At 46.7% G+C, this 25649-nt stretch overlaps 1 protein-coding gene across 1 annotated transcript in view; it reads right to left on the reverse strand.

Moving 5' to 3' along the window:
• LOC122939283 (NXPE family member 3-like) overlaps positions 1-25649 on the reverse strand; it is a 54529-nt gene that overhangs the window by 15428 nt on the left and 13452 nt on the right. Inside the window, exons 3-5 of the mRNA XM_044295356.1 lie at positions 22654-22874; positions 18236-18306; positions 17948-18154 (exon numbers count right to left, since the gene is read on the reverse strand). Coding sequence (XP_044151291.1) covers positions 17948-18154; positions 18236-18306; positions 22654-22874 — 499 coding nt within the window. The remainder of the gene's footprint in view (positions 1-17947; positions 18155-18235; positions 18307-22653; positions 22875-25649) is intronic.

Raw genomic sequence — 25649 nt, forward strand, 5'->3', positions numbered from 1 at the left:
GAGGAAGTACACAGCAACTTGACAGGCCCATGGATGCAACTAGCCCCACACTGCGGTGACCACGAGAGGATCTCGGCCGATCTCCAATCGAAAGTCGGATTATGCTTCTGGAGCCAGGGGTACCCCAAGACCACCGAGTAGTGTGGAGACGAAATAACCTGGAGACAGACCGACTCTCTGTGAACGGCACCAATGGCCATCCCCACTGGAAGGGTCTCCTGAGTCACGTGTGGCGGCAGAAGGGGTCTGCCGTCTATCGCCTCAAGAGCCAGTGGGGAACCTCGAGGCTGCAGAGGAATGGAATTGGCGGCGGCGAACACACTATCAATGAACAAGCCACCAGCACCAGAGTCCACCAACGCCTGGGTCGTCACCGAGCCCCCGACCCAGGAGAGGACAACAGTAATCAGTGGTTTGTCAATACGGGAAACCGGGGACGAGGAGACTCCACCCAAGATCTGCCCCCGACAGGATCTCAGGTGCGAGCGTTTCCCGGACGGTTCGGGCATGCCAACCGAAAATGCCCACCGAGACCACAGTACATGCATCGGCCCTCGCGTCTCCGGAGTACCCTCTCCCCCTCGGACAGGCGAGCAACCCCCAGCTGCATGGGTTGACCCCCAGACCAGTCATCCCCAGGAGGCATGGGAGGAGAGGGAGGCACGGGTGGGACAGCAAACGTAGGCGCCAATCTGTTAGAAGGCCTCCGCAGGCTCTCCTTAAAGGAAGGTCTCTCCCTGAGTCTGGTGTCAATCAAAATCAGGAAAGAAATAAGGGACTCGAGCTCCACTGGTAGGTCCTTGGCTGCAATCTCATCCTTCAAGGCATCCGAGAGACCATGAGAGAAAGCAGCGACCAGAGCCTCATTATTCCAGCCCACCTCTGCTGCCAGGGTACGAAACTCAATGGCGTATTCAGCTACGGATCGTGAACCCTGTCTGATGGACATAAGGAGCTTCGCAGCAGAGGCAGCACGAGCCGGCACATCGAATACCTTCCGAAGAGAAGCAACAAAACCGGAAAACTCGGCAACCACCGGATTGTTGTTCTCCCATAAAGGGCTGGCCCAGGCCAAGGCCTTGTCCGAGAGCAGCGAGATCAAGAAGCCCACCTTTGATCTCTCAGTAGGAAAGGCATGTGGCAGCAACTCGAAATAAATGGCCACCTGGTTAAGGAAACCTCGGCACTGAGTTGGCTCTCCCCCAAAGCGCTGTGGAAGGGGGGCAGAACCGATCATACCCCGAAACACCGCAGGTGCAGCAACAGGTGTCGGGGTAGACTCTGGCGCAACAACCGGAGCGGCAGTAGGAGCGGGCCCAGGAGCGACAACCGACCCATCGGCAACGGAAGCTAAATGAGCCGTGCGTTCAAGCAGGGTTTGTAACGCCACAGCGAACCGACCCAACAGGTGATCCTGCTGATCAAGTCTGGCAACCAGCGTAGGTAGCGAGGATGGCCCTGTACCGTCAGAATTCATGGCTTGGTCCTAATGTCATGGAACCATGAACCAGACGTACAACAGAGATAGGTGGAATAAGAAGGCTTTATTGAAAATCAAGCCGTAGCTAAAGTCCAAACGGATGGCTAAACCGAAGCAGGGTCTTGCGTAGACGGAGGTCAGGAACCAGGAGGGTAGTCAGACGTAGCCAGGATCAGGAACCAACGGGGTAGTCAGACGAAGCCAGGATCGGGAACCAACGGGGTAGTCAGACGAGGCCAGGATCGGGAACCAACGGGGTAGTCAGACGAGGCCAGGATCAGGAACCAGAAGCAGCAGCAGTCTTTGAAGCATGTGCACACAGGAGGACCAAGCAAGGAACTGAAGCCACAGACCTTCTATATATATGAGCTAGGCATCCAGCTCCTCCCAGTGGGAAGGAGGAGCCGCAGGGTGGGAGGCTACAAGAAACCCAGAAACCAAGATGGCCGCCAGCACATGTCAAACGAAGGAGAACAGTGAGAAGGTAAGACCATGACAAAATCCCACTTATTAAGCCTGACCTTCACCTGTGAAGTGAAGACAATTTCAGGTGACTACCTCTTGAAGCTCATCAAGAGAATGCCAAGAGTGTGCAAAGCAGTAATCAAAGCAAAAGGTGGCTACTTTGAAGAACCTAGAATATGACATATTTTCAGTTGTTTCACACTTTTTTGTTATGTATATAATTCAAAAATGGTCAGAGCACTGAGGCAATTCAGGCTATGAGGACACTCCAATTTACAGGTAGACAATGGGCCCCTAAAGCAAGAGGGGGGAGTATACTAATTTAAAATATAACTTTTAATAAGATCAATGATAACAGACTAATAGAACTCACTACACGTAATTGAACATACACACACATAAGCGACCAAATAATGGTACCAGGCTGGTATAAACAGAGAATCTGTTCCGTCTGGGGAGACGTGAACAGTCTTACCAGACCCTTTGTAGGTAGTGGGAGAGGTCCTTGGATACAGAAGACAGGAGACACTTCGATCATGCCGTGCGGGAATAGGGTGCATTCACTGTGGAGCCGCGTAGATGGAGCACTGGAAAGGATCCTATATAGCCCTAACAAGGTGAAAGGGGCTATTATGCCTCTACCTATCTACACGGAGCACTCCACTTAGAAAAGGCGACCCCGTCCGGTAGCCTGTCCCTATGGTGGGCCTGGCCCTAAAACTACAGAAGTTGTGCCAGTGGTTGGAGTATAAAATGCTTCTAATGGTCCCCCGACGTGGCACGTTTCTCCTATTGTGGCATGGCAGGTTTTTTGGCGACGGGCTTTAATGTAGATAATTGGTTGCATGAAGCCAAAGATATTTTTTCTGAGAAACAATTTTTTCAGAAAAAGTACCAGCCATCTTTTCACACTGCCTTTACGGACCTGACTCAGGTTTATAAAGAGCAGATCACGTCGTGGTGGGAAGTCCAGAGTCTTGACAACTATATAAAAAACAGTATAGTCCCCAGAGGTCTCCGTATTTCTCTCCTTCCATCAGTTCGATCACGCAACCCGGGTTTTATGACAAAGTGGGAGCAAGAGGCAACTAACAGCTCCCTCAGGTTAATGAGACTACTGGTGGATGAGGAGAAAAATACATTGTCTATCCTTAATCAGAAACTGTCTGAACAAATTGAGGTGGTGAGGGCCTTCTCACAGGAGACCGAATTCTCCAATAGGGAAAAACAGTTACAACTTACCCTTGAGAAGTACCAGTACCACCTCAAGGAAAGAAAGCACCGTCAGTTTGTACGAGACCTTTCTGATTTCAAGGAGAACCGTATTTATTCCTCTCTGAGTAACGGAAAAAGGGACAGTAGACCTAGTAATTCTGAGAGATCCTCGACCGAAACGGATCACTCCGACTCAGAACGGGAAACGGGACCCAAAACAACCAAATATCCTAATAGGGGCTCATCCAGAAGGGGTCGACCCAGGGGTTCTTATAAAGCACGAGATACCCGTTTTTTAGGACAACCGAGTCAGACTCTGGACTACTCACTCCGCAGCCGCACACCACAACTACCCATTCCATCACAGGACCAGAGGTAATCAATTTGTCCTCACGTCCTCTGTCACAAGACGAGACTAGAGCCCTTGAGCTGGGACTTTCCTTTGTGCCTACCCCAAAGTTTGATAGATTCATGGCCGTAAAAGACCTGAATCTATTTATCCGCAAGCTTCGGTGGCACAAGCACTATAAATACATGGACAGGCGCCGATGCCTTGAACTGGGTATTCCGGTAGAGATGCTAGATGATGTTCAACTCTTGCACTCATTAGCGGTGATAGATAACCCAGCGTCAGGCCTGGGCCCTTTTACAGACCTTAAATGCAAAAGTAATAAGATGCCACCCAGCTCCAGTGAAGTCTCTTGCGTAGATGTTTTCCTTAATATGGTTACCAAGGATTTGGAAAATCTTCAGATTTCTTCACACCATTCGAATTGCGCAGAGTACATGACCACCGCCATCTCATCTCTTGGCAACGACCCCATGATTTTCATTAAACCTGCAGACAAGGGGGGCAATATCGTGGTCATGGACTCTGTGCAATATAGGGACATGTGTAGGTGTCTTCTATCTGATAGGGCAACTTACGAGGTCCTGGAAAGAGATCCCATGGACACCTATAAACGCAAACTTAAATCCATTCTTGACGAGGCTAAGGGCTCCAAAATTATCTCGATGGAAGAATATACATTCTTGCTACCTCAATTTCCCCGCAGGTCCACATTTTATTGTCTCCCCAAGGTCCACAAGGGGATTTCTCCCCTGAAAGGGAGACCGATAGTGTCAGGGGTAGACAACCTTAATCAAAATCTGGGGATCTACATTGATCGAGTTTTAGCACCATTTGTTACCACGCTACCTTCCCACCTCAAGGATACTACGGACCTCCTCAAACAATTGGAGGGTCTTACCCTTGAGAATGAGTGTCTACTGTCAAGTATTGACGTAGAGGCTTTATACTCCTCTATACCACACCTGTTGGGTTTAGTGGCGGTGGAATTCTTCCTGAAATATAGGGGCTGCCAATACCGCGCCCACAACCAATTCATCATCCGGATCCTGGAATTTACCCTGAACAGGAATTTTTTCTCCTTTGATAATAAAATCTACCACCAGCTCAGGGGTACTGCGATGGGGAGTCCTTGTGCCCCATCGTATGCCAACTTATTCCTGGGTTGGTGGGAGGAGACCCTGGTATTTGGGGAGAGGAATCAGGATGATTTGTCTAGAATTGGGTTGTGGGCGCGGTATATAGATGATATCTTCATCACTTGGAATGGGAGCCCCTCCCAATTTGAATCGTTCGTGTCCCGGTTGAACCAGAATGACATTGGCATGAGGTTCACATTTGAGACCCATCCAACTAATCTGCCATTCTTGGATATTAAAATCACCAAGAATGGCAGGGGGGAACTGGACACCTCGATTCATAGGAAACCAAATGCGACAAACTCTCTCCTGAGATGGGAGAGTAGTCATCCTCTCCCACTCAGGAGAGGGATACCAAGAGGACAGTACCTCCGCCTGCGCAGGAATTGCTCAGATAAAAAAGACTTTGTGGAGCAGGCAGCTGACTTAAGGGCTAGATTTCTGCAGAGGGGCTACCCGGATTATATCCTGAGATCTGCCTTTAAGTTGGCCCTTGCACGTCAGAGACCTACTTTATTGGTAAAGAAACAGACGAACACTCCCACAACCAAACTGTCCCGCATCATCACCACATTTGATAGAGGTTCAAGTCAGGTCAGGGAGATTTTACAACGCCACTGGGGGATCCTTAAAATGGACCCCGACCTGCATGACATATTAGGGGACAACCCTCAGATAACCTATAGACGCGGTACTAACTTGCGTGACAAACTCGTCCGCAGTCATTTTTCGTCCATCAGCACACAGTCTACATGGCTGCGGTCCAGTTTGGTAGGCAGTCACAAGTGTGGCAGATGTGTCGCCTGCAAATACATTTTGACCACTAAATTCTTTACCAGTTTGGTCACAGGTAAGACGTACTCCATTCCGCATTTTATCAACTGTAAATCCAGAGGCGTGATATATCGTATCCTCTGTGAATGCGGTCTGGAGTACGTCGGTAAGTCCATACGTGAATTTCGGAGGAGGATCGGTGAGCACATGGAGGACGTCACACACAAGAGGGACACTCTGGTGTCAAAACATGTGCACACCGATCACAATGGCAAAGCCTGGTTGAAATTCATGGGCATTGATCTCGTGAAACCCCCTCTTAGAGGGGGGGACTGGGACAGGAGCCTCCTCCAACGGGAGGCGCGCTGGATCTTCAGTCTGAAAACAGCAGCACCAGGTGGCATGAACGAGAGACTGAACTTTGCCTGTTTTCTTTAATATCGCAGGCCAACTGACATGTCTCATTTGCCACGCTGCTGCAATCATATTGAGGGTATAGGGCATATTGTGCCTATACATGCGCATATGACTCCACTCTCCTTGCTTGCGCGTTTCTACCCGGATCTCTCTCTGTCCCCCCTCCCCCTTATGCTCTTAAGTTCATATCTGCACAAGAGTTCTCGCTGGTCTGTACCTGTCATGGTCTTACCTTCTTGCTGTTCTCCTTCGTTTGACATGTGCTGGCGGCCATCTTGGTTTCTGGGTTTCTTGTAGCCTCCCACCCTGCGGCTTCTCCTTCCCACTGGGAGGAGCTGGATGCCTAGCTCATATATATAGGAGGTCTGTGGCTTCAGTTCCTTGCTTGGTCCTCCTGTGTTCACATGCTTCTAAGACTGCTGCTGCTTCTGGTTCCTGATCCTGGCTTCGTCTGACTACCCTGCTGGTTCCTGATCCAGGCTTCATCTGACTACCCTGCTGGTTTCTGATCCAGGCTTCGTCTGACTACCCTTCTGGTTCCTGACCTCTGGCTTCGCAAGACCCTGCTTCGGTTTAGCCATCCGTTTGGACTTTTGCCTGACAGCTTGATTTTCAATAAAGCCTTCTTATTTCCACTTATCTCTTGTTGTACGTCTGGTTCATGGTTCCATGACATTAGGACCAAGCCATGAATTCTGACGGTACAGGGCCATCCTCGCTACCTACGCTGGTTGCCAGACTTGATCAGCAGGATCACCTGTTGGGTCGGTTCGCTGTGGCGTTGCAAACCCTGCTTGAACGCACGGCTCATTTAGCTTCCGTTGCCGATGGGTCGGTTGTCGCTCCTGGGCCCGCTCCTACTGCCGCTCCAGTTGTTGCGCCAGAGTCTACCCCGACACCTGTTGCTGCGCCTGCGGTGTTTCGGGGTATGACCGGTTCTGCCCCCCTTCCACAGCGCTTTGGGGGAGAGCCAACTCAGTGCCGAGGTTTCCTTAACCAGGTGGGCATTTATTTCGAGTTGCTGCCACATGCCTTTCCCTACTGAGAGATCAAAGGTGGGCTTCTTGATCTCGCTGCTCTCGGACAAGGCCTTGGCCTGGGCCAGCCCTTTATGGGAGAACAACAATCCGGTGGTTGCCGAGTTTTCCGGTTTTGTTGCTTCTCTTCAGAGGGTATTCGATGTGCCGGCTCGTGCTGCCTCTGCTGCGAAGCTCCTTATGTCCATCAGACAGGGTTCACGATCCGTAGCTGAATACGCCATTGAGTTTCGTACCCTGGCAGCAGAGGTGGGCTGGAATAATGAGGTTCTGGTCGCTGCTTTCTCTCATGGTCTCTCGGATGCCTTGAAGGATGAGGTTGCAGCTAAGGACCTACCAGTGGAGCTCAAGTCTCTTATTTCTTTCCTGATTTTGATTGACACCAGACTCAGGGAGAGACCTTCCTTTAAGGAGAGCCTGCGGAGGTCTTCTAACAGATTGGCGCCTACGTTTGCTGTCCCACCCATGCCTCCCTCTCCTCCCACGCCTCCTGGGGATGACTTGTCTGGGGGTGAACCCATGCAGCTGGGGTTTGCTCGCCTGTCCGAGGGGGAGAGGGTACTCCGGAGACGCGAGGGCCGATGCATGTACTGTGGTCTCGGTGGGCATTTTCGGTTGGCATGCCCGAACCGTCCGGGAAACGCTCGCACCTGAGATCCTGTCGGGGGCAGATCTTGGGTGGAGTCTCCTCGTCCCCGGTTTCCCGTGTTGACAAACCACTGATTACTGTTGTCCTCTCCTGGGTCGGGGGCTCGGTGACGACCCAGGCGTTGGTGGACTCTGGTGCTGGTGGTTTGTTCATTGATAGTGTGTTCGCTGCCGCCAATTCCATTCCTCTGCAGCCTCGAGGTTCCCCACTGGCTCTTGAGGCGATAGACGGCAGGACCCCTTCTGCCGCCACACGTGACTCATGAGACCCTTCCAGTGGGGATGGCCATTGGTGCCAGTTCACAGAGAGTCGGTCTGTCTCCAGGTTATTTCGTCTCCACACTACTCGGTGGTCTTGGGGTACCCCTGGCTCCAGAAGCATAATCCGACTTTCGATTGGAGATCGGCCGAGATCCTCTCGTGGTCACCGCAGTGTGGGGCTAGTTGCATCCATGGGTCTGTCAAGTTGCTGTGTACTTCCTCGGACTCTCTGTTGCCTCCTGAATACGAGGAGTACCGGGATGTATTCGATAAGGTGCGTGCGGTTGCCCTACCTCCGCACCGCCCATACGATTGTGCCATAGAGTTACAATCTGGTGCCGTTCCTCCTCGTGGCAAGGTCTATCCACTGTCGGTAGCGGAGAATGAGGCCATGGAGGAGTATGTGAGGGAGGCACTTTCACGCGGACACATTCGCAAATCCTCGTCCCCGGCAGGGGCTGGATTTTTCTTTGTGAAAAAGAAGGGCGGTGAGTTGAGGCCTTGCATCGATTACAGGGGTCTCAATCGCATCACGATCAAGAACGCTTACCCGATACCCTTGATTTCCGAGCTGTTCGATCGCCTCAAAGGGGCCACGGTCTTTACCAAACTCGACCTGAGGGCGGCATATAACCTGGTAAGGATCAAGGCGGGCGATGAGTGGAAGACCGCGTTTAACACCAGGACCGGTCATTATGAATCCTTGGTTATGCCCTTTGGGTTGTGCAATGCGCCCGCAGTCTTCCAGGAATTCATCAACGATGTTTTCCGTGACCTGTTGCAGCAGTGTGTGGTGGTCTATTTGGATGACATCTTGGTATATTCTGAATCCATGGAGGCCCACATTCTGGATGTCAGACGAGTGTTGCAACGGTTACGAGAGAACAAGCTGTTCGGTAAGCTTGAGAAATGCGAATTTCACCGATCCCAGGTAACCTTCTTAGGTTACATCATTTCCGCTGAGGGGTTCTCCATGGATCCTGAGAAGGTTTCGGCTGTCTTACAGTGGCCCCAGCCCAGTGGTCTTCGTGCCCTGCAGCGCTTTTTGGGCTTCGCCAATTATTATCGGAAGTTCATCAGGGACTTTTCCATGCTAGCCAAGCCTCTCACGGATCTGACCAGGAAGGGCAGTAATCCCCAGGTCTGGCCGCTCGAGGCCATCCGAGCTTTTGAGGCTCTAAAGTCCGCCTTTGTGTCGGCTCCGATTCTGTCGCATCCCAACCCTGGGTTGCCTTTTGTCCTCGAGGTGGACGCGTCTGAGACGGGAGTAGGCGCCCTTCTGTCTCAGCGTAGAACACCAGAGGGTCCTCTGCTTCCTTGTGGGTTTTACTCCCGGAAACTGTCTTCCGCGGAGTGCAACTATCAGATTGGTGACAGGGAGTTATTGGCCATCGTGCAGGCCCTTAAAGAATGGAGGCACTTGCTCGAGGGCTCGGTGGTTCCGGTTCTCATCCTGACGGACCACAAGAATCTGACCTACCTCTCTGAGGCCAAGAGATTGACACCACGTCAGGCCAGATGGGCTCTGTTCTTGTCACGTTTTAATTACGTGGTCTCCTACCTACCCGGTTCCAAGAACATCAGAGCGGATGCCTTATCACGGCAGTACTCCGAGCTGTCCGGGGAGGAGTCGATTCCGACTTCGGTCATACCTCCGAATCAGATCCTGGCCGCCATTCGCACCAGCCTGACCTCTCCCCTGGGTGAGCAGATTTTGGCGGCTCAATCTGGTGCTCCCTCTGGGAGACCCAACGGCAGATGTTTTGTGCCTGAGGAGTTGCGCACTCGGTTGTTGCGAACCTACCATAACTCCAAGGCCGCGGGGCATCCTGGAAAGAATCAGCTGTCCTGGGCTGTTTCACGTCTGTTCTGGTGGCCTTCTCTACGTTCCGACATCGCCGCATATGTAGCGGCATGCTCCGTTTGTGCCCAGAGTAAGTCCCCTCGGCACCTTCCGTTGGGCCTTTTGCAACCCATAGCCACCGGGGAGCGTCCATGGTCACACCTGGGGATGGATTTCATTGTGGACCTCCCTGCATCCCGAGGCCATACGGTCATTCTCATGATTGTGGATCGGTTTTCCAAAATGTGCCACTGTGTTCCTCTCAAGAAGTTACCCTCTGCACAAGAGTTGGCCACGATTTTTGCCAGGGAGGTCTTCCGGTTGCACGGTTTGCCCAAGGAGATTGTGTCGGATCGGGGGAGTCAGTTTGTGTCCAGGTTCTGGCGCGCCTTTTGCTCCCAGTTGGGGATTCATCTCTCTTTCTCCTCGGCCTACCACCCTCAGTCCAATGGGGCCGCAGAACGATCCAATCAGGCCTTGGAGCAATTCCTTCGTTGCTATGTCTCCGATCACCAAGACAATTGGGTTGACCTCCTGCCTTGGGCTGAGTTTGCCAGGAACACGGCGGTGAACTCTTCCTCTGGGACGTCTCCCTTCATGGCCAATTATGGGTTCCAACCTGCCGTGTTACCGGAGGTATTCTCTCCCCAGGATATTCCGGCTGTGGAGGATCACCTTTCCGTCCTACGTGCTTCTTGGGTACAGATCCAGAGGTCCCTTGAGGTCTCTGCGCAGCGCCAGAGACTCCAGGCTGATCGCAGACGAGCGCCCGCTCCTTCCTACCAGGTCGGAGACCGCGTATGGTTGTCCACCCGCAACCTCAACCTTCGAGTGCCCACTCCCAAGCTGGCGCCTCGCTTTGTTGGTCCCTTCCGAGTGCTTCGCAGGGTAAACCCGGTAGCCTATGCCCTTGCGCTTCCTCCTGGCATGCGGATCTCCAACGTGTTTCATGTCTCCCTGTTGAAGCCACTGGTGTGTAATCGTTTCACTTCCTCGGTTCCTCGGCCTCGTCCGGTCCAAGTGGGCAATCGTGAGGAGTATGAGGTGAGCAATATCCTGGACTCACGCCTGGTCCGCGGTCGGGTGCAGTTTTTGGTCCATTGGCGTGGTTATGGTCCAGAGGAGCGTTCCTGGGTTCCCTCCGCAGATGTCCATGCTCCTGCCTTGCTCCGAGCCTTCCACGCACGCTTCCCTCAGAAACCGTTCTTTACTCCGCGGAGGAGGGGCCCTTGAGGGGGAGGTACTGTCATGGTCTTACCTTCTTGCTGTTCTCCTTCGTTTGACATGTGCTGGCGGCCATCTTGGTTTCTGGGTTTCTTGTAGCCTCCCACCCTGCGGCTTCTCCTTCCCACTGGGAGGAGCTGGATGCCTAGCTCATATATATAGGAGGTCTGTGGCTTCAGTTCCTTGCTTGGTCCTCCTGTGTTCACATGCTTCTAAGACTGCTGCTGCTTCTGGTTCCTGATCCTGGCTTCGTCTGACTACCCTGCTGGTTCCTGATCCAGGCTTCGTCTGACTACCCTTCTGGTTCCTGACCTCTGGCTTCGCAAGACCCTGCTTCGGTTTAGCCATCCGTTTGGACTTTTGCCTGACAGCTTGATTTTCAATAAAGCCTTCTTATTTCCACTTATCTCTTGTTGTACGTCTGGTTCATGGTTCCATGACAGTACCCCACTAGCTTAAAGGCGCAGGCGTTTCCAAAAAGGCGCATTGCGACTCGGGGTCAACTTGTGGACACTATGAGTGACTGCATTGTTTGCTGACATTCACTGTGATTGCGCAACTGCAGTCTTCCAAAGGTGCCTGCGTTTCAGATGCGCTATTATAGGCACTATTACAGCGTTCCCTGTATGTCTGCGGTTTGGCCCGGGTTGCACTATACCCGTGCAATCGTGGCCAAGCTGTTGATCTGTGACTTCGTGTTGCCCTGTCTGGGGTTTCTCCGACAGTATCTGCATTACTGTTTACCTGTCCACCACTAAATTCTGCACTAAATGCTACTAGCCGATTTAAGGCTTGACTTTCGTATATGTTACCATGGCGACGGATACACTATGTGTCCCATATGATCCTCTGACCTGTATGATACAGGCTGAGTGTTCCGTAACTCCGCCCATCTCCTGCCGTGTTCCCGCCCACCCCATGTGGTGCCGCCGACATGTGATGCCACTGATTGCGCCCGCCCCTTGTTCTGTATACACTGCCTCGGCTCAGGCTCTCAGGCTGGCGGCGCTTCAGGCTGGCGTCGCATGCTGGTGATGCATGTGGGGAGGAGGGGAGATGGAGTTGGCAGCGCGACTATTTAAATCCACCACGGAGGCACATCACTGCGGCTGGTTTATTGCTCTGTCACCCCTAACCAGAAGGGTTTCATTTGCTAGGGACCACAGTGTCCCCCGGACCGTCTTGCTCAGGACTACCCCTCCTGTGCAACGCTGCATCCTACCCCAGGATAGCAGAGTACAAGCCCTCTGGCTTGTTTCCCTCCCAGTGTGTACTCAGCCCCAGGATATTTACCTTCGGCTCCATATCTTACCTTCCTGCAGTCTCTCCCTGAAGAGTCACGGACAGAAACGTGCCACGTCGGGGGACCATTGGAAGCATTTTATACTCCAACCACTGGCACAACTTCTGTAGTTTTAGGGCCAGGCCCACCATAGGGACAGGCTACCGGACGGGGTCGCCTTTTCTAAGGCGAGTGCTCCGTGTAGATAGGTAGAGGCATAATAGCCCCTTTCACCTTGTTAGGGCTATATAGGATCCTTTCCAGTGCTCCATCTACGCGGCTCCACAGTGAATGCACCCTATTCCCGCACGGCATGATCGAAGTGTCTCCTGTCTTCTGTATCCAAGGACCTCTCCCACTACCTACAAAGGGTCTGGTAAGACTGTTCACGTCTCCCCAGACGGAACAGATTCTCTGTTTATACCAGCCTGGTACCATTATTTGGTCGCTTATGTGTGTGTATGTTCAATTAATAGTGAGTTCTATTAGTCTGTTATCATTGATCTTATTAAAAGTTATATTTTAAATTAGTATACTCCCCCCCTTATGTATATAATTCCACATGTGTTATTTCATAGTTTTGATGCCTTCAGTGTGAATCTACAATTTCCATAGTCATGAAAATAAAGAAAACTCTTTGAATGAGAAGGTGTGTCCAAACTTTTGGTCTGTACTGTATATATGTACTATTGAGGACAGTATACTTTATATATACTACAGAGGACAGTATACTGTATACAGGTCCTTCTAAAAAAATTAGCATATTGTGATAAAGTTCATTATTTTCTGTTATGTACTGATAAACATTAGACTTTCATATATTTTAGATTCATTACACACAACTGAAGGAGTTCAAGCCTTTTATTGTTTTAATATTGATGATTAAGATTGATATTTTGGCATACAGCTCATGAAAACCCAAAATTCCTATCTAAAAACATTAGCATATCATGAAAAGGTTCTCTAAATGAGCTATTAACCTAATCATCTGAATCAACTAATTAACTCTAAACACCTGCAAAAGATTCCTGAGGCTTTTAAAAACTCCTAGCCTGGTTCATTACTCAAAACTGCAATCATGGGTAAGACTGCCGACCTGACTGCTGTCCAGAAGGCCATCATTGACACCCTCAAGCAAGAGGGTAAGACACAGAAAGACATGTCTGAAGGAATAGGCTGTTCCCAGAGCGCTGTATCAAGGCACCTCAGTGGGAAGTCTGTGGGAAGGAAAAAGTGTGGCAGAAAACGCTGCACAACGAGAAGAGGTGACCGGACCCTGAGGAAGATAGTGGAGAAGGACCGATTCCAGACCTTGGGGAATAAAAGAAAAGTGTTTTTAATACAAAAAAAGTCAACCTTCAAATAATTGTGTTCAGTTCTGCACTCAGTACTTGGTCGGGAATCCTTTTGCAGAAATGACTGCTTCAATGCGGCATGGCATGGAGGCAATCAGCCTGTGGCACTGCTGAGGTGTTATGGAGGCCCAGGATGCTTCAATGCGGCGTGGCATGGAGGCAATCAGCCTGTGGTACTGCTGAGGTGTTATGGAGGCCCAGGAGGCTACAATGCGGCGTGGCATGGAGGCAATCAGCCTGTGGCAGTGCTGAGGTGTTATGGAGGCCCAGGAGGCTTCAATGCGGCGTGGCATGGAGGTCATCAGCCTGTGGCACTGCTGAGGTGTTATGGAGGCCCAGGATGCTTCGATAGCGGCCTTAAGCTCATCCAGAGTGTTGGGTCTTGCGTCTCTCAACTTTCTCTTCCCAATATCCCACAGATTCTCTATGGGGTTCAGGTCAGGAGAGTTGGAAGGCCAATTGAGCACAGTAATACCATGGTCAATAAACCATTTACCAGTGGTTTTGGCGCTGTGAGCAGGTGCCAGGTCGTGCTGAAAAATGAAATCTTCATCTCCATAAAGCTTTTCAGCAGATGGAAGCATGAAGTGCTCCACAATCTCCTGATGGCGGCTGCATTGCCCCTGCCCTTGATAAAACACAGTGGACCAACACCAGCAGCTGACATGGCCCCCAGACCATCACTGACTGTGGGGACTTGACACTGGACTTCAGGCATTTTGGCATTTCCCTCTCCCCAGTCTTCCTCCAGACTCTGGCACCTTGATTTCCGAATGACATGCAACAGTCCAGTGCTGCTTCTCTGTAGCCCAGGTCAGGCGCTTCTGCCGCTGTTTCTGGGGAATGCGGCACCTGTAGCCCATTTCCTGCACACGCCTGTACACGGTGGCTCTGGATGTTTCTACTCCAGACTCAGTACTGAGTGCAGAACTGAACACAATTATTTGAAGGTTGACTTTTTTTGTATTAAAAACACTTTTCTTTTATTCCCCAAGGTCTGGAATCGGTCCTTCTCCACAATCTTCCTCAGGGTCCGGTCACCTCTTCTCGTTGTGCAGTGTTTTCTGCCACACTTTTTCCTTCCCACAGACTTCCACTGAGGTGCCTTGATACAGCACTCTGGGAACAGCCTATTCCTTCAGACATGTCTCTCTGTGTCTTACCCTCTTGCTTGAGGGTGTCAATGATGGCCTTCTGGACAGCAGTCAGGTCGGCAGTCTTACCCATGATTGCGGTTTTGAGTAATGAACCAGGATGGGAGCTTTTAAAAGCCTCAGGAATCTTTTGCAGGTGTTTAGAGTTAATTAGTTGATTCAGATGATTAGGTTAATAGCTCGTTTAGAGAACCTTTTCATGATATGCTAATTTTTTTAGATAGGAATTTTGGGCTTTTATGAGCTGTAGCCAAAATCATCAATATTACAACAATAAAAGGCTTGAACTACTTCAGTTGTGTGTAATGAATCTAAAATATATGAAAGTCTAATGTTTATCAGTACATTACAGAAAATAATGAACTTTATCACAATATGCTAATTTTTTTAGAAGGACCTGTATATACTACAGAGGATAGTGTGCTATATATATATACCACAGAGGACAGTATACTGTATATATACTACAGAGGACAGTATACTATATATATATACTACAGAGGACAGTATACTGTATATACACTACAGAGGACAGTATACTGTATATACACTACAGAGGACAGTACACTGTATATATATATATATATATATACTACAAAGGACAGTATACTGTATATATACTACAAAGGACAGTATACTGTATATATACTATAGAGGACAGTATACTGTATATATATATATATATATATATATATATATACTACAGAGGACAGTATACTGTATATATACTACAGAGGATAGTATACTGCTACAGATGGATCTGTATAGACTGGAGGCTGCGGCAGAGAAGTGGCAGATGAGGTTTAACACTGACAAATGTAAGGTTATGCACATGGGAAGGAATAATGCAAGTCACCCGTACATACTAAATGGTAAAACACTGGGTAACACTGACATGAAAAAGGATCTAGGAATTTTAGGGAACAGCAAACTAAGCTGTAGAAACCAGTGTCAGGCAGCTGCTGCCAAGGCCAATAAGATAATGGGTTGCATCAGAAGGGGCATAGATGCCCGTGATGAGAACATAGTCCTACCACTTTACACATAACTAGTCAGACCACACATGGAGGACTGTGTACAGTTCTGGGCTCCTGTGAACAAGGCAGACATAGCAGAGCTGGAGAGGGTCCAGAATAGGGCAACTAAAGTACAAACCAGATTCCAAAAAAGTTGGGACACTATACAAATCGTGAATAAAAACTGAATGCAATGATGTGGAGGTGCCAACTTCTAATATTTTATTCAGAATAGAACATAAATCACGGAACAAAAGTTTAAACTGAGAAAATGTACCATTTTAAGGGAAAAATATGTTGAATCAGAATTTCATGGTGTCAACAAATCCCAAAAAAGTTGGGACAAGGCCATTTTCACCACTGTGTGTCATCTCCCCTTCTTCTTACAACACTCAACAGATGTCTGGGGACCGAGGAGACCAGTTTCTCAAGTTTAGAAATAGGAATGCTCTCCCATTCTTGTCTAATACAGGCCTCTAACTGTTCCATCGTCTTGGGCCTTCTTTGTTGCACCTTCCTCTTTATGATGCGCCAAATGTTCTCTATAGGTGAAAGATCTGGACTGCAGACTGGCCATTTCAGTACCCGGATCCTTCTCCTACGCAGCCATGATGTTGTGATTGATGCAGAATGTGGTCTGGCATTATCTTGTTGAAAAATGCATGGTCTTCCCTGAAAGAGATGACGTCTGGATGGGAGCAGATGTTGTTCTAGAACCTGAATATATTTTTCTGCATTGATGATGCCTTTCCAGACATGCAAGCTGCCCATGCCACACGCACTCATGCAACCCCATACCATCAGCGATGCAGGCTTCTGAACTGGGCGTTGATAACAACTTGGGTTGTCCTTGTCCTCTTTGGTCTGGATGACATGGCGTCCCAGATTTCCAAAAAGAACTTCGAATCGTGACTCGTCTGACCACAGAACAGTCTTCCATTTTGCCACACTCCATTGTAAATGATCCCTGGCCCAGTGAAAACGCCTGAGCTTGTGGATCTTGCTTAGAAATGGCTTCTTCTTTGCACTGTAGAGTTTTAGCTAGCAACGGCGGATGGCACGGTGGATTGTGTTCACTGACAATGGTTTCTGGAAGTATTCCTGAGCCCATTCTGGGATTTCCTTTACAGTAGCATTCCTGTTTGTGGTGCAGTGTCGTGTACCGGCCCAGAGATCATGGGCATCCAGTATGGTTTTACGGCCTTGACCCTTACGCACAGAGATTGTTCCAGATTCTCTGAATCTTCGGATGATGTTATGCACAGTTGATGATGATAGATGCAAAGTCTTTGCAATTTTTCACTGGGTAACACCTTTCTGATATTGCTCCACTATCTTTCTGCACAACATTGTGGGAATTGGTGATCCTCTACCCATCTTGGCTTCTGAGAGACACTGCCACTCTGAGAAGCTCTTTTTATACCCAATCATGTTGCCAATTGACCTAATTAGTGTTAATTGGTCTTCCAGCTCTTCGTTATGCTCAAATTTACTTTTTCCAGCCTCTTATTGCTACTTGTCCCAACTTTTTTGGGATTTGTTGACACCGTGAAAATTTGAATCAACGTATTTTTCCTTTAAAATGATACATTTACTCGGATTAAACGTTTGATCCGTCATCTACGTTCTATTACAAATAAAATATTGACATTTGCCATCTCCACATCATTGCATTCAGTTTTTATTCACAATTTGTTTAGTGTCCCAACTTTTTTGGAATCCGGTTTGTAATAACTGGAATGGGGCAACTACAGGACCCTGAAAGATTATCAAATTTAGGGTTATTCACTTTAGAAAAAGGACGACTGAGGGGAGATCTAATTAATATGTATAAATATATCAGGGGTCAGTACAGAGATCACTCCCATCATCTATTTTTCCCCAAGACTGTGACTGTGACGAGGGGACATCCTCTGCGCCTGGAGGAAAGAAGGTTTGTACACAAACAGAGAAGATGATTCTTTACAGTAAGAGCAGTGAGACTATGGAACTCTCTGCCTGAGGAGGTGGTGATGGTGAGTTCACTAGAAGAGTTCAGGACGGGCCTGGATGTATTTCTGGAGCGTAATAATAGGAGGGGTCATTGATCCAGGGAGTTATTCTGATGCCTGAATTGAGTCGGGAAGGAATTTTTTCCACTAAAGTGGGGAAAATTGTCTTCTACCTCACAGGGTTTTCTTTGCCTTTCTTTGGATCAACTTGCAGGATAACAGGCTAAACTGGATGGACAAATGTCTTATTTCAGTCTTATATACTATGTTACTATGTTACCCGTTCCAGTAACTCACATGGGATGAACGTCACAAGGTAATCCCACCACTGCATAAGCGTTGAATCTCCAAACATGTAGACAACCTTTCCCTTCAGACAGGCGGTGACGTTGGATGGAGAAGTGAAGCGTCTGTTTCTGCACACACGAGACTGCCACACGTCCTGATAATAATACCCTGAGGGGTCCGGAATGGGGAGTCCAGGTCTACAAACACTTTTATCCCCTGTAACAATATTGTGCAATGACTATTCATGGTACCAGAAGTAATACATCCACAATTGTCCCACCTCCCGAATGTTCTCACCTGTGCTGGAAGTCTGGGGAAGGATGGTGATTTTTCTCAGAGTTGATGAAATTGTTTGATCAGTGACCGACCTGTGAGGACACAACATATAGACTGGGATCTGGTGGTTCTTAACTTCAGACATTATGTTTATTGGTATCCCTACAGAGATTCATAAAATCCAGTATGCTATACCTACTCATAGTTCTTGATTGGTAGTAGAACATTCTAGCCTATGACCTGCTGTGTTTCAACAGATGTGCACCTGAATCACTTGAGATGGTAGTCAGATGGTCCTAGTGCTAACTACAAGTACAAAACAATCCAACTGACTGATGATTCTTCTGGGACCAGTCATCCAGGATGTCTTCAATAATGCATACTAATGATGAGGAGCAGGGGCAATATTCGAATTTGTGATATTTTGCAAATATTTCGTAGAATATTTGTCATATAGTCCCAAATTCAAGAATTTGCGATTTTATTCTTGATTGCGAAAATCGGCAATGTAATATTTGTGCAATGCAAGCGTGATGCAGGCATGGGTCACTTATGCTACATTTTTCAAGCTGGTATAATTTTCCTGAGACTGGAGAACATGGTTGACACAGCAGAACATTACAATAGCTTTATATGCAGATAGGGTGCTCCAATATATTTGCGCTTGTGACATCACAGCACTATGTCTGTAGCATGTATGTATGGACAGCAGAACCTATCACACTACCTAACACCCTGCACTGGAACCTACACTATATCACTATCTAACCTAGACTGACTATAGACCAATCTAACCTACACTGACTATAGAGCAATCTAACCTACACTGACTATAGATCAATCTAACCTACACTGACTATAGAGCAATCTAACCTACACTGACTATAGATCAATCTAACCTACACTGACTATAGATCACTATCTAACCTACACTGACTATAGACCAATCTAACCTACACTGACTATAGAGCAATCTAACCTACACTGACTATAGATCAATCTAACCTACACTGACCATAGACCAATCTAACCTACACTGACTATAGACCAATCTAACCTACACTGACTATAGACCAATCTAACCTACACTGACTATAGATCAATCTAACCTACACTGACCATAGACCAATCTAACCTACACTGACTATAGACCAATCTAACCTACACTGACTATAGACCAATCTAACCTACACTGACTATAGAGCAATCTAACCTACACTGACTATAGATCAATCTAACCTACACTGACTATAGACCAATCTAACCTACACTGACTATAGAGCAATCTAACCTACACTGACTATAGATCAATCTAACCTACACTGACTATAGAGCAATCTAACCTACACTGACTATAGAGCAATCTAACCTACACTGACTATAGATCAATCTAACCTACACTGACTATAGATCAATCTAACCTACACTGACTATAGATCAATCTAACCTACACTGACTATAGACCAATCTAACCTACATTGACTATAGATCAATCTAACCTACACTGACTATAGACCAATCTAACCTACATTGACTATAGATCAATCTAACCTACACTGACCATAGACCAATCTAACCTACACTGACTATAGACCAATCTAACCTACACTGACTATAGACCAATCTAACCTACACTGACTATAGACCAATGTACCCTACACTGACTATAGATCATTCTAACCTACACTGACTATAGATCAATCTAACCTACACTGACTATAGATCAATCTAACCTACACTGACTATAGATCAATCTAACCTACACTGACTATAGATCAATCTAACCTACACTGACTATAGACCAATCTAACCTACATTGACTATAGATCAATCTAACCTACACTGACTATAGACCAATCTAACCTACACTGACTATAGACCAATCTACCCTACACTGACTATAGACCAATCTAACCTACACTGACTATAGATCAATCTAACCTACACTGACTATAGACCAATCTAACCTACACTGACTATAGATCAATCTAACCTACACTGACTATAGATCAATCTAACCTACACTGACTATAGACCAATCTAACCTACACTGACTATAGATCAATCTAACCTACACTGACTATAGATCAATCTAACCTACACTGACTATAGATCAATCTAACCTACACTGACCATAGAACAATCTAACCTACACTGACTATAAACCAATCTAACCTACACTGACTATAGATCAATCTAACCTACACTGACTATAGATCAATCTAACCTACACTGACTATAGATCAATCTAACCTACACTGACTATAGATCAATCTAACCTACACTGACTATAGATCAATCTAACCTACACTGCCCATAGAACAATCTAACCTACACTGACTATAAACCAATCTAACCTACACTGACTATAGATCAATCTAACCTACACTGACTATAGATCAATCTAACCTACACTGACTATAGATCAATCTAACCTACACTGACTATAGATCAATCTAACCTACACTGACTATAAACCAATCTAACCTACACTGACTATAGATCAATCTAACCTACACTGACTATAAATCAATCTAACCTACACTGACTATAGATCAATCTAACCTACACTGACTATAGATCAATCTAACCTACACTGACTATAGATCAATCTAACCTACACTGACTATAAACCAATCTAACCTACACTGACTATAGATCAATCTAACCTACACTGACTATAGATCAATCTAACCTACACTGACTATAGATCACTATCTAACCTACACTGACTATAGATCAATCTAACCTACACTGACCATAGAACAATCTAACCTACACTGACCATAGACCAATCTAACCTACACTGACTATAGATCAATCTAACCTACACTGACTATAGATCAATCTAACCTACACTGACTATAGACCAATCTAACCTACACTGACCATAGAACAATCTAACCTACACTGACCATAGAACAATCTAACCTACACTGACCATAGAACAATCTAACCTACACTGACTATAGATCAATCTAACCTACACTGACTATAGATCAATCTAACCTACACTGACTATAGATCAATCTAACCTACACTGACTATAGATCAATCTAACCTACACTGACTATAGATCAATCTAACCTACACTGACTATAAACCAATCTAACCTACACTGACTATAGATCAATCTAACCTACACTGACTATAGATCAATCTAACCTACACTGACTATAGATCAATCTAACCTACACTGACTATAGATCAATCTAACCTACACTGACTATAGATCAATCTAACCTACACTGACTATAAACCAATCTAACCTACACTGACTATAGATCAATCTAACCTACACTGACTATAGATCAATCTAACCTACACTGACTATAGATCACTATCTAACCTACACTGACTATAGATCAATCTAACCTACACTGACCATAGAACAATCTAACCTACACTGACTATAGATCAATCTAACCTACACTGACTATAGACCAATCTAACCTACACTGACTATAGATCAATCTAACCTACACTGACTATAGATCAATCTAACCTACACTGACTATAGATCACTATCTAACCTACACTGACTATAGATCAATCTAACCTACACTGACCATAGAACAATCTAACCTACACTGACTATAGATCAATCTAACCTACACTGACTATAGATCAATCTAACCTACACTGACTATAGACCAATCTAACCTACACTGACCATAGAACAATCTAACCTACACTGACCATAGAACAATCTAACCTACACTGACTATAGATCAATCTAACCTACACTGACTATAGATCAATCTAACCTACACTGACTATAGATCAATCTAACCTACACTGACTATAGATCAATCTAACCTACACTGACTATCTCCCAATAACTATCTGTAGTATATATATATAAGCTAACTAACTATCTAATGTAATGAGTGGAAAGCACAGAGCTCAGCAATGTCACCGCTCTCTCGCTCTGAACTGCAATAAACTATAGAAATCGGCTGCTGAGGAGGTTCTTATAAAGTAAGGGGCAGACAACTTTCCTATTGGTTGTTAGGGATGTTGCTAAGCTCCGACAGAGACATTGCAGCCTTCTCATTTGCCCCCAAGCAAGAATCAGGGAGGGATCATGATCTAGAATATTCGGAAATACGAATATATAGCACTATATTCTAAATATTCACAAATTCTCGAAGTTGCGATATTTGCAATTAATATTTGCGCCCAACACTAATGCCTACGTATAATTGTGAAGACTAGTGAGCAATTCCAAAGAAGTCAACTGATCTGGGTAACCTTTATCATCTCCTTCCCCAATAAATGCTCCCTGCACATCTACATTCAGCATAAACTAATACCCACCATATTCCTTATGTAAAGATGGGACTTATGGGAAGGTTTGAGTTGGGGCGACCATTGGGCACAACACATAGAAACCTGACATGATGTAATGTCTGATGTTCATTCTGACTTGTACTCACTTTTGTAGAAATTGCTGCTCGGTGGCATTGAGTATTGGGTAGCTGCCACCTGCTGAATGCTCCTGGTAGGCACTGCAGGGAAAGCCCTTTGGCCGGTTGCAGAACCACTCCTCTCTGGATTGTACGTCACGGTATGTACACACGTCAGGTCCTGGAGGCTGCACGTTACACTTCACCGTAGCGCTGCTTCCATTGTGGCTGTAATATCCATTGAAGTCAACCTGTTCAATATCAGTATTAATAAGTCAGAGCAACTGGAGTTCTTGTATTTTTTCTCGAAGAGGTTTCACTAGTCATCTGAATGTCTTTCTCAATTACAATGACTTGTACGAGAATTCTCCTGCATTAAATACTGTTGACTCATTCTTCAGTCATGCATGTAAGGGATTGATAGCATTTGCATGCCTGAAGCTGTTAGGTGGAGTTAAACTGCCTGGGGAGAGGTGTTATATCTGCACTGTAAGTGGCTCTAGCTCAGGAAACCTCATGTATATGATTGAAACTGTCACTTTACCCTGTGTAAAGGACAGAAGGGAAGCGGGGAGAGCAAGGCTTGGGCAGGGATAGGAGGAACTCTGATTTGTGATCCTCTTTTATGACTTCAGATGACTTTTCAGACTTTTTTCAGGCTTTTTTTTCCCAAGAAAATAAGAATTTGAGCAGTTTCCCATTTATTCACCACTGTGCATATATATATAATATATATACGGAAATATCAAGGGAAGCTATTCTGTGTTAAACCCCCTCAAAAACCAAGGGGCCACTCCCTACGTCCGGAGAAAAAAAGATTCAGTCATAAGAGGTGAGAAGCTTTCTTTACAGTGAGGGCTGGGAATCTCTGGAGGAGACGCAGGAGACGCTCACAGCAAATCCAGGAGATGTTTCAAAAAGGGTTTAGAATATTTTTTACTTCTAAATAACATCGAGGCTTCTGACAAGGCACAGAAATCGTCTTCTACACGCCCTTTCCCTTTGGCCCAACCCTTTTTGTAAAGAAGATAGACATTTGTTCATTGGAAAAAAATAATATGATCACAGGTTGGACTTGATGGACTTTTGTCTTTTTCCCTCTTTAACAACTCTGTGCACGTAATTTATTGACTCCGTGACCCGAGCATTTATTAAAGTCCAAATCACAGCGTCAGAATCAGTTTATACAGTTTACATTGTCCAAATCCTTGACCATAAAACACACGGCTTGCTTCTCAATACCTATCAGTCTAGTCTTACTAAAGAACAATGGCTCCATAAATAATAGTTTTCTTTTACCACTGAATAAAGAGGGAGCGTGGAGAGAGGGGCGCGCTCAGGAGACTTCTCGTGACGGTTCAGATTGTCTATTTTCCAGGATACAAGGAGAAAGAAGTTTAGCAGATTCTCATTTAAAAACAACTGTGCAACTCACCCCTTTGAGCCACTGATGTAATAGTACATCAGCCGAGAGGTGAACAGAGCGGAGACATCAGATGATAACTACATATTCAAGTCCCCAAAGAGGAATACAAATTACAGTGAAAAAATGATTAACACTATGGGGGCACTGTGGCTGGCTCTTGTGGCTTATATTGACAGCATGAATGAATTGGCCATACTTATCAGTCACCCTGCTGAGGATGATCATTAGGGGGACCCTGACACATGCAATTTAATCTGTAGGTACCATCATATGGAAAGCAGGAGAAGCAATTGAGTAGATTGAGCTATATTTTTCTGGAAGAAAAATCTGCATAAATTTTAGATCTTCTGGACTTGGGAGTAGGGATGAGCGTACTCGAACTGAATTTTGGGGTGTCCATGACACGGACCCGAACCCGGACATTTTCGTAAAAGTCCGGGTTCGGTTTCGGTGTTCGTCGCTTTCTTGGCGCTTTTTGAAAGGCTGCAAAGCAGCCAATCAACAAGCGTCATACTACTTGCCCCAAGAGGCCGTCACAGCCACGCCTACTATTGGCATGGCTGTGATTGGCCAGAGCACCATGTGACCCAGCCTCTATTTAAGCTGGAGTCACATAGCGCCGCCCGTCACTCTGCTCTGATTAGCGTAGGGAGAGGTTGCGGCTGCGACAGGGCGAGATTAGGCAGATTAACTCCTCCAAAGGACTTGATTAATCGATCGATCTGCAGCTGTGCATCATTGAGCTGCTGAAATTCAATTGCTCACTGTTTTTAGGCTGCCCAGGACCGTTTGTCAGTCACTTTTTTCTGGGGTGATCGGCGGCCATTTTGTGTCTTGTGGTGCGCCAGAACAAGCTGCCACCAAGTGCATTTAACCCTCAATGGTGTGGTTGTTTTTTGGCTAAAGCCTACATCAGGATGAAGCTGTCACACCAAGTGCATTTAACCAGCAATAGTCTGTTCATTTTTTGGCCATATACTACATCAGGGGCAAGCTGCGCCCGTCACCAAGTGCATTTAACCCTCAATGGTGTGGTTGGTCAAGCTGTCACACCAAGTGCATTTAACCAGCAATAGTGTGGTTATTTTTTGGCCATATCCCAGTCTAATTCTGTCAATAAATCCATACCGGTCACCCAGCGCCTAAATACTAGGCCTCAAATTTATATTCAGCTGAATTTGAATACAATACATTGGGCCAAATAATATTTTTGTTGTTGTGGTGAATGATAACAATGAGGAAAACATCTAGTAAGGGACGCGGACGTGGACATGGTCGTGGTGGTGTTAGTGGACCCTCTGGTGCTGGGAGAGGACGTGGCCGTTCTGCCACATCCACACGTCCTAGTGTACCAACTACCTCAGGTCCCAGTAGCCGCCAGAATTTACAGCGATATATGGTGGGGCCCAATGCCGTTCTAAGGATGGTAAGGCCTGAGCAGGTACAGGCATTAGTCAATTGGGTGGCCGACAGTGGATCCAGCACATTCACATTATCTCCCACCCAGTCTTCTGCAGAAAGCGCACAGATGGCGCCTGAAAACCAACCCCATCAGTCTGTCACATCACCCCCATGCATATCAGGGAAACTGTCTGAGCCT

Source organism: Bufo gargarizans, chromosome 5 (assembly GCF_014858855.1).
Source record: "Bufo gargarizans isolate SCDJY-AF-19 chromosome 5, ASM1485885v1, whole genome shotgun sequence".
NCBI classification, from domain to species: Eukaryota; Metazoa; Chordata; class Amphibia; order Anura; family Bufonidae; genus Bufo; species Bufo gargarizans.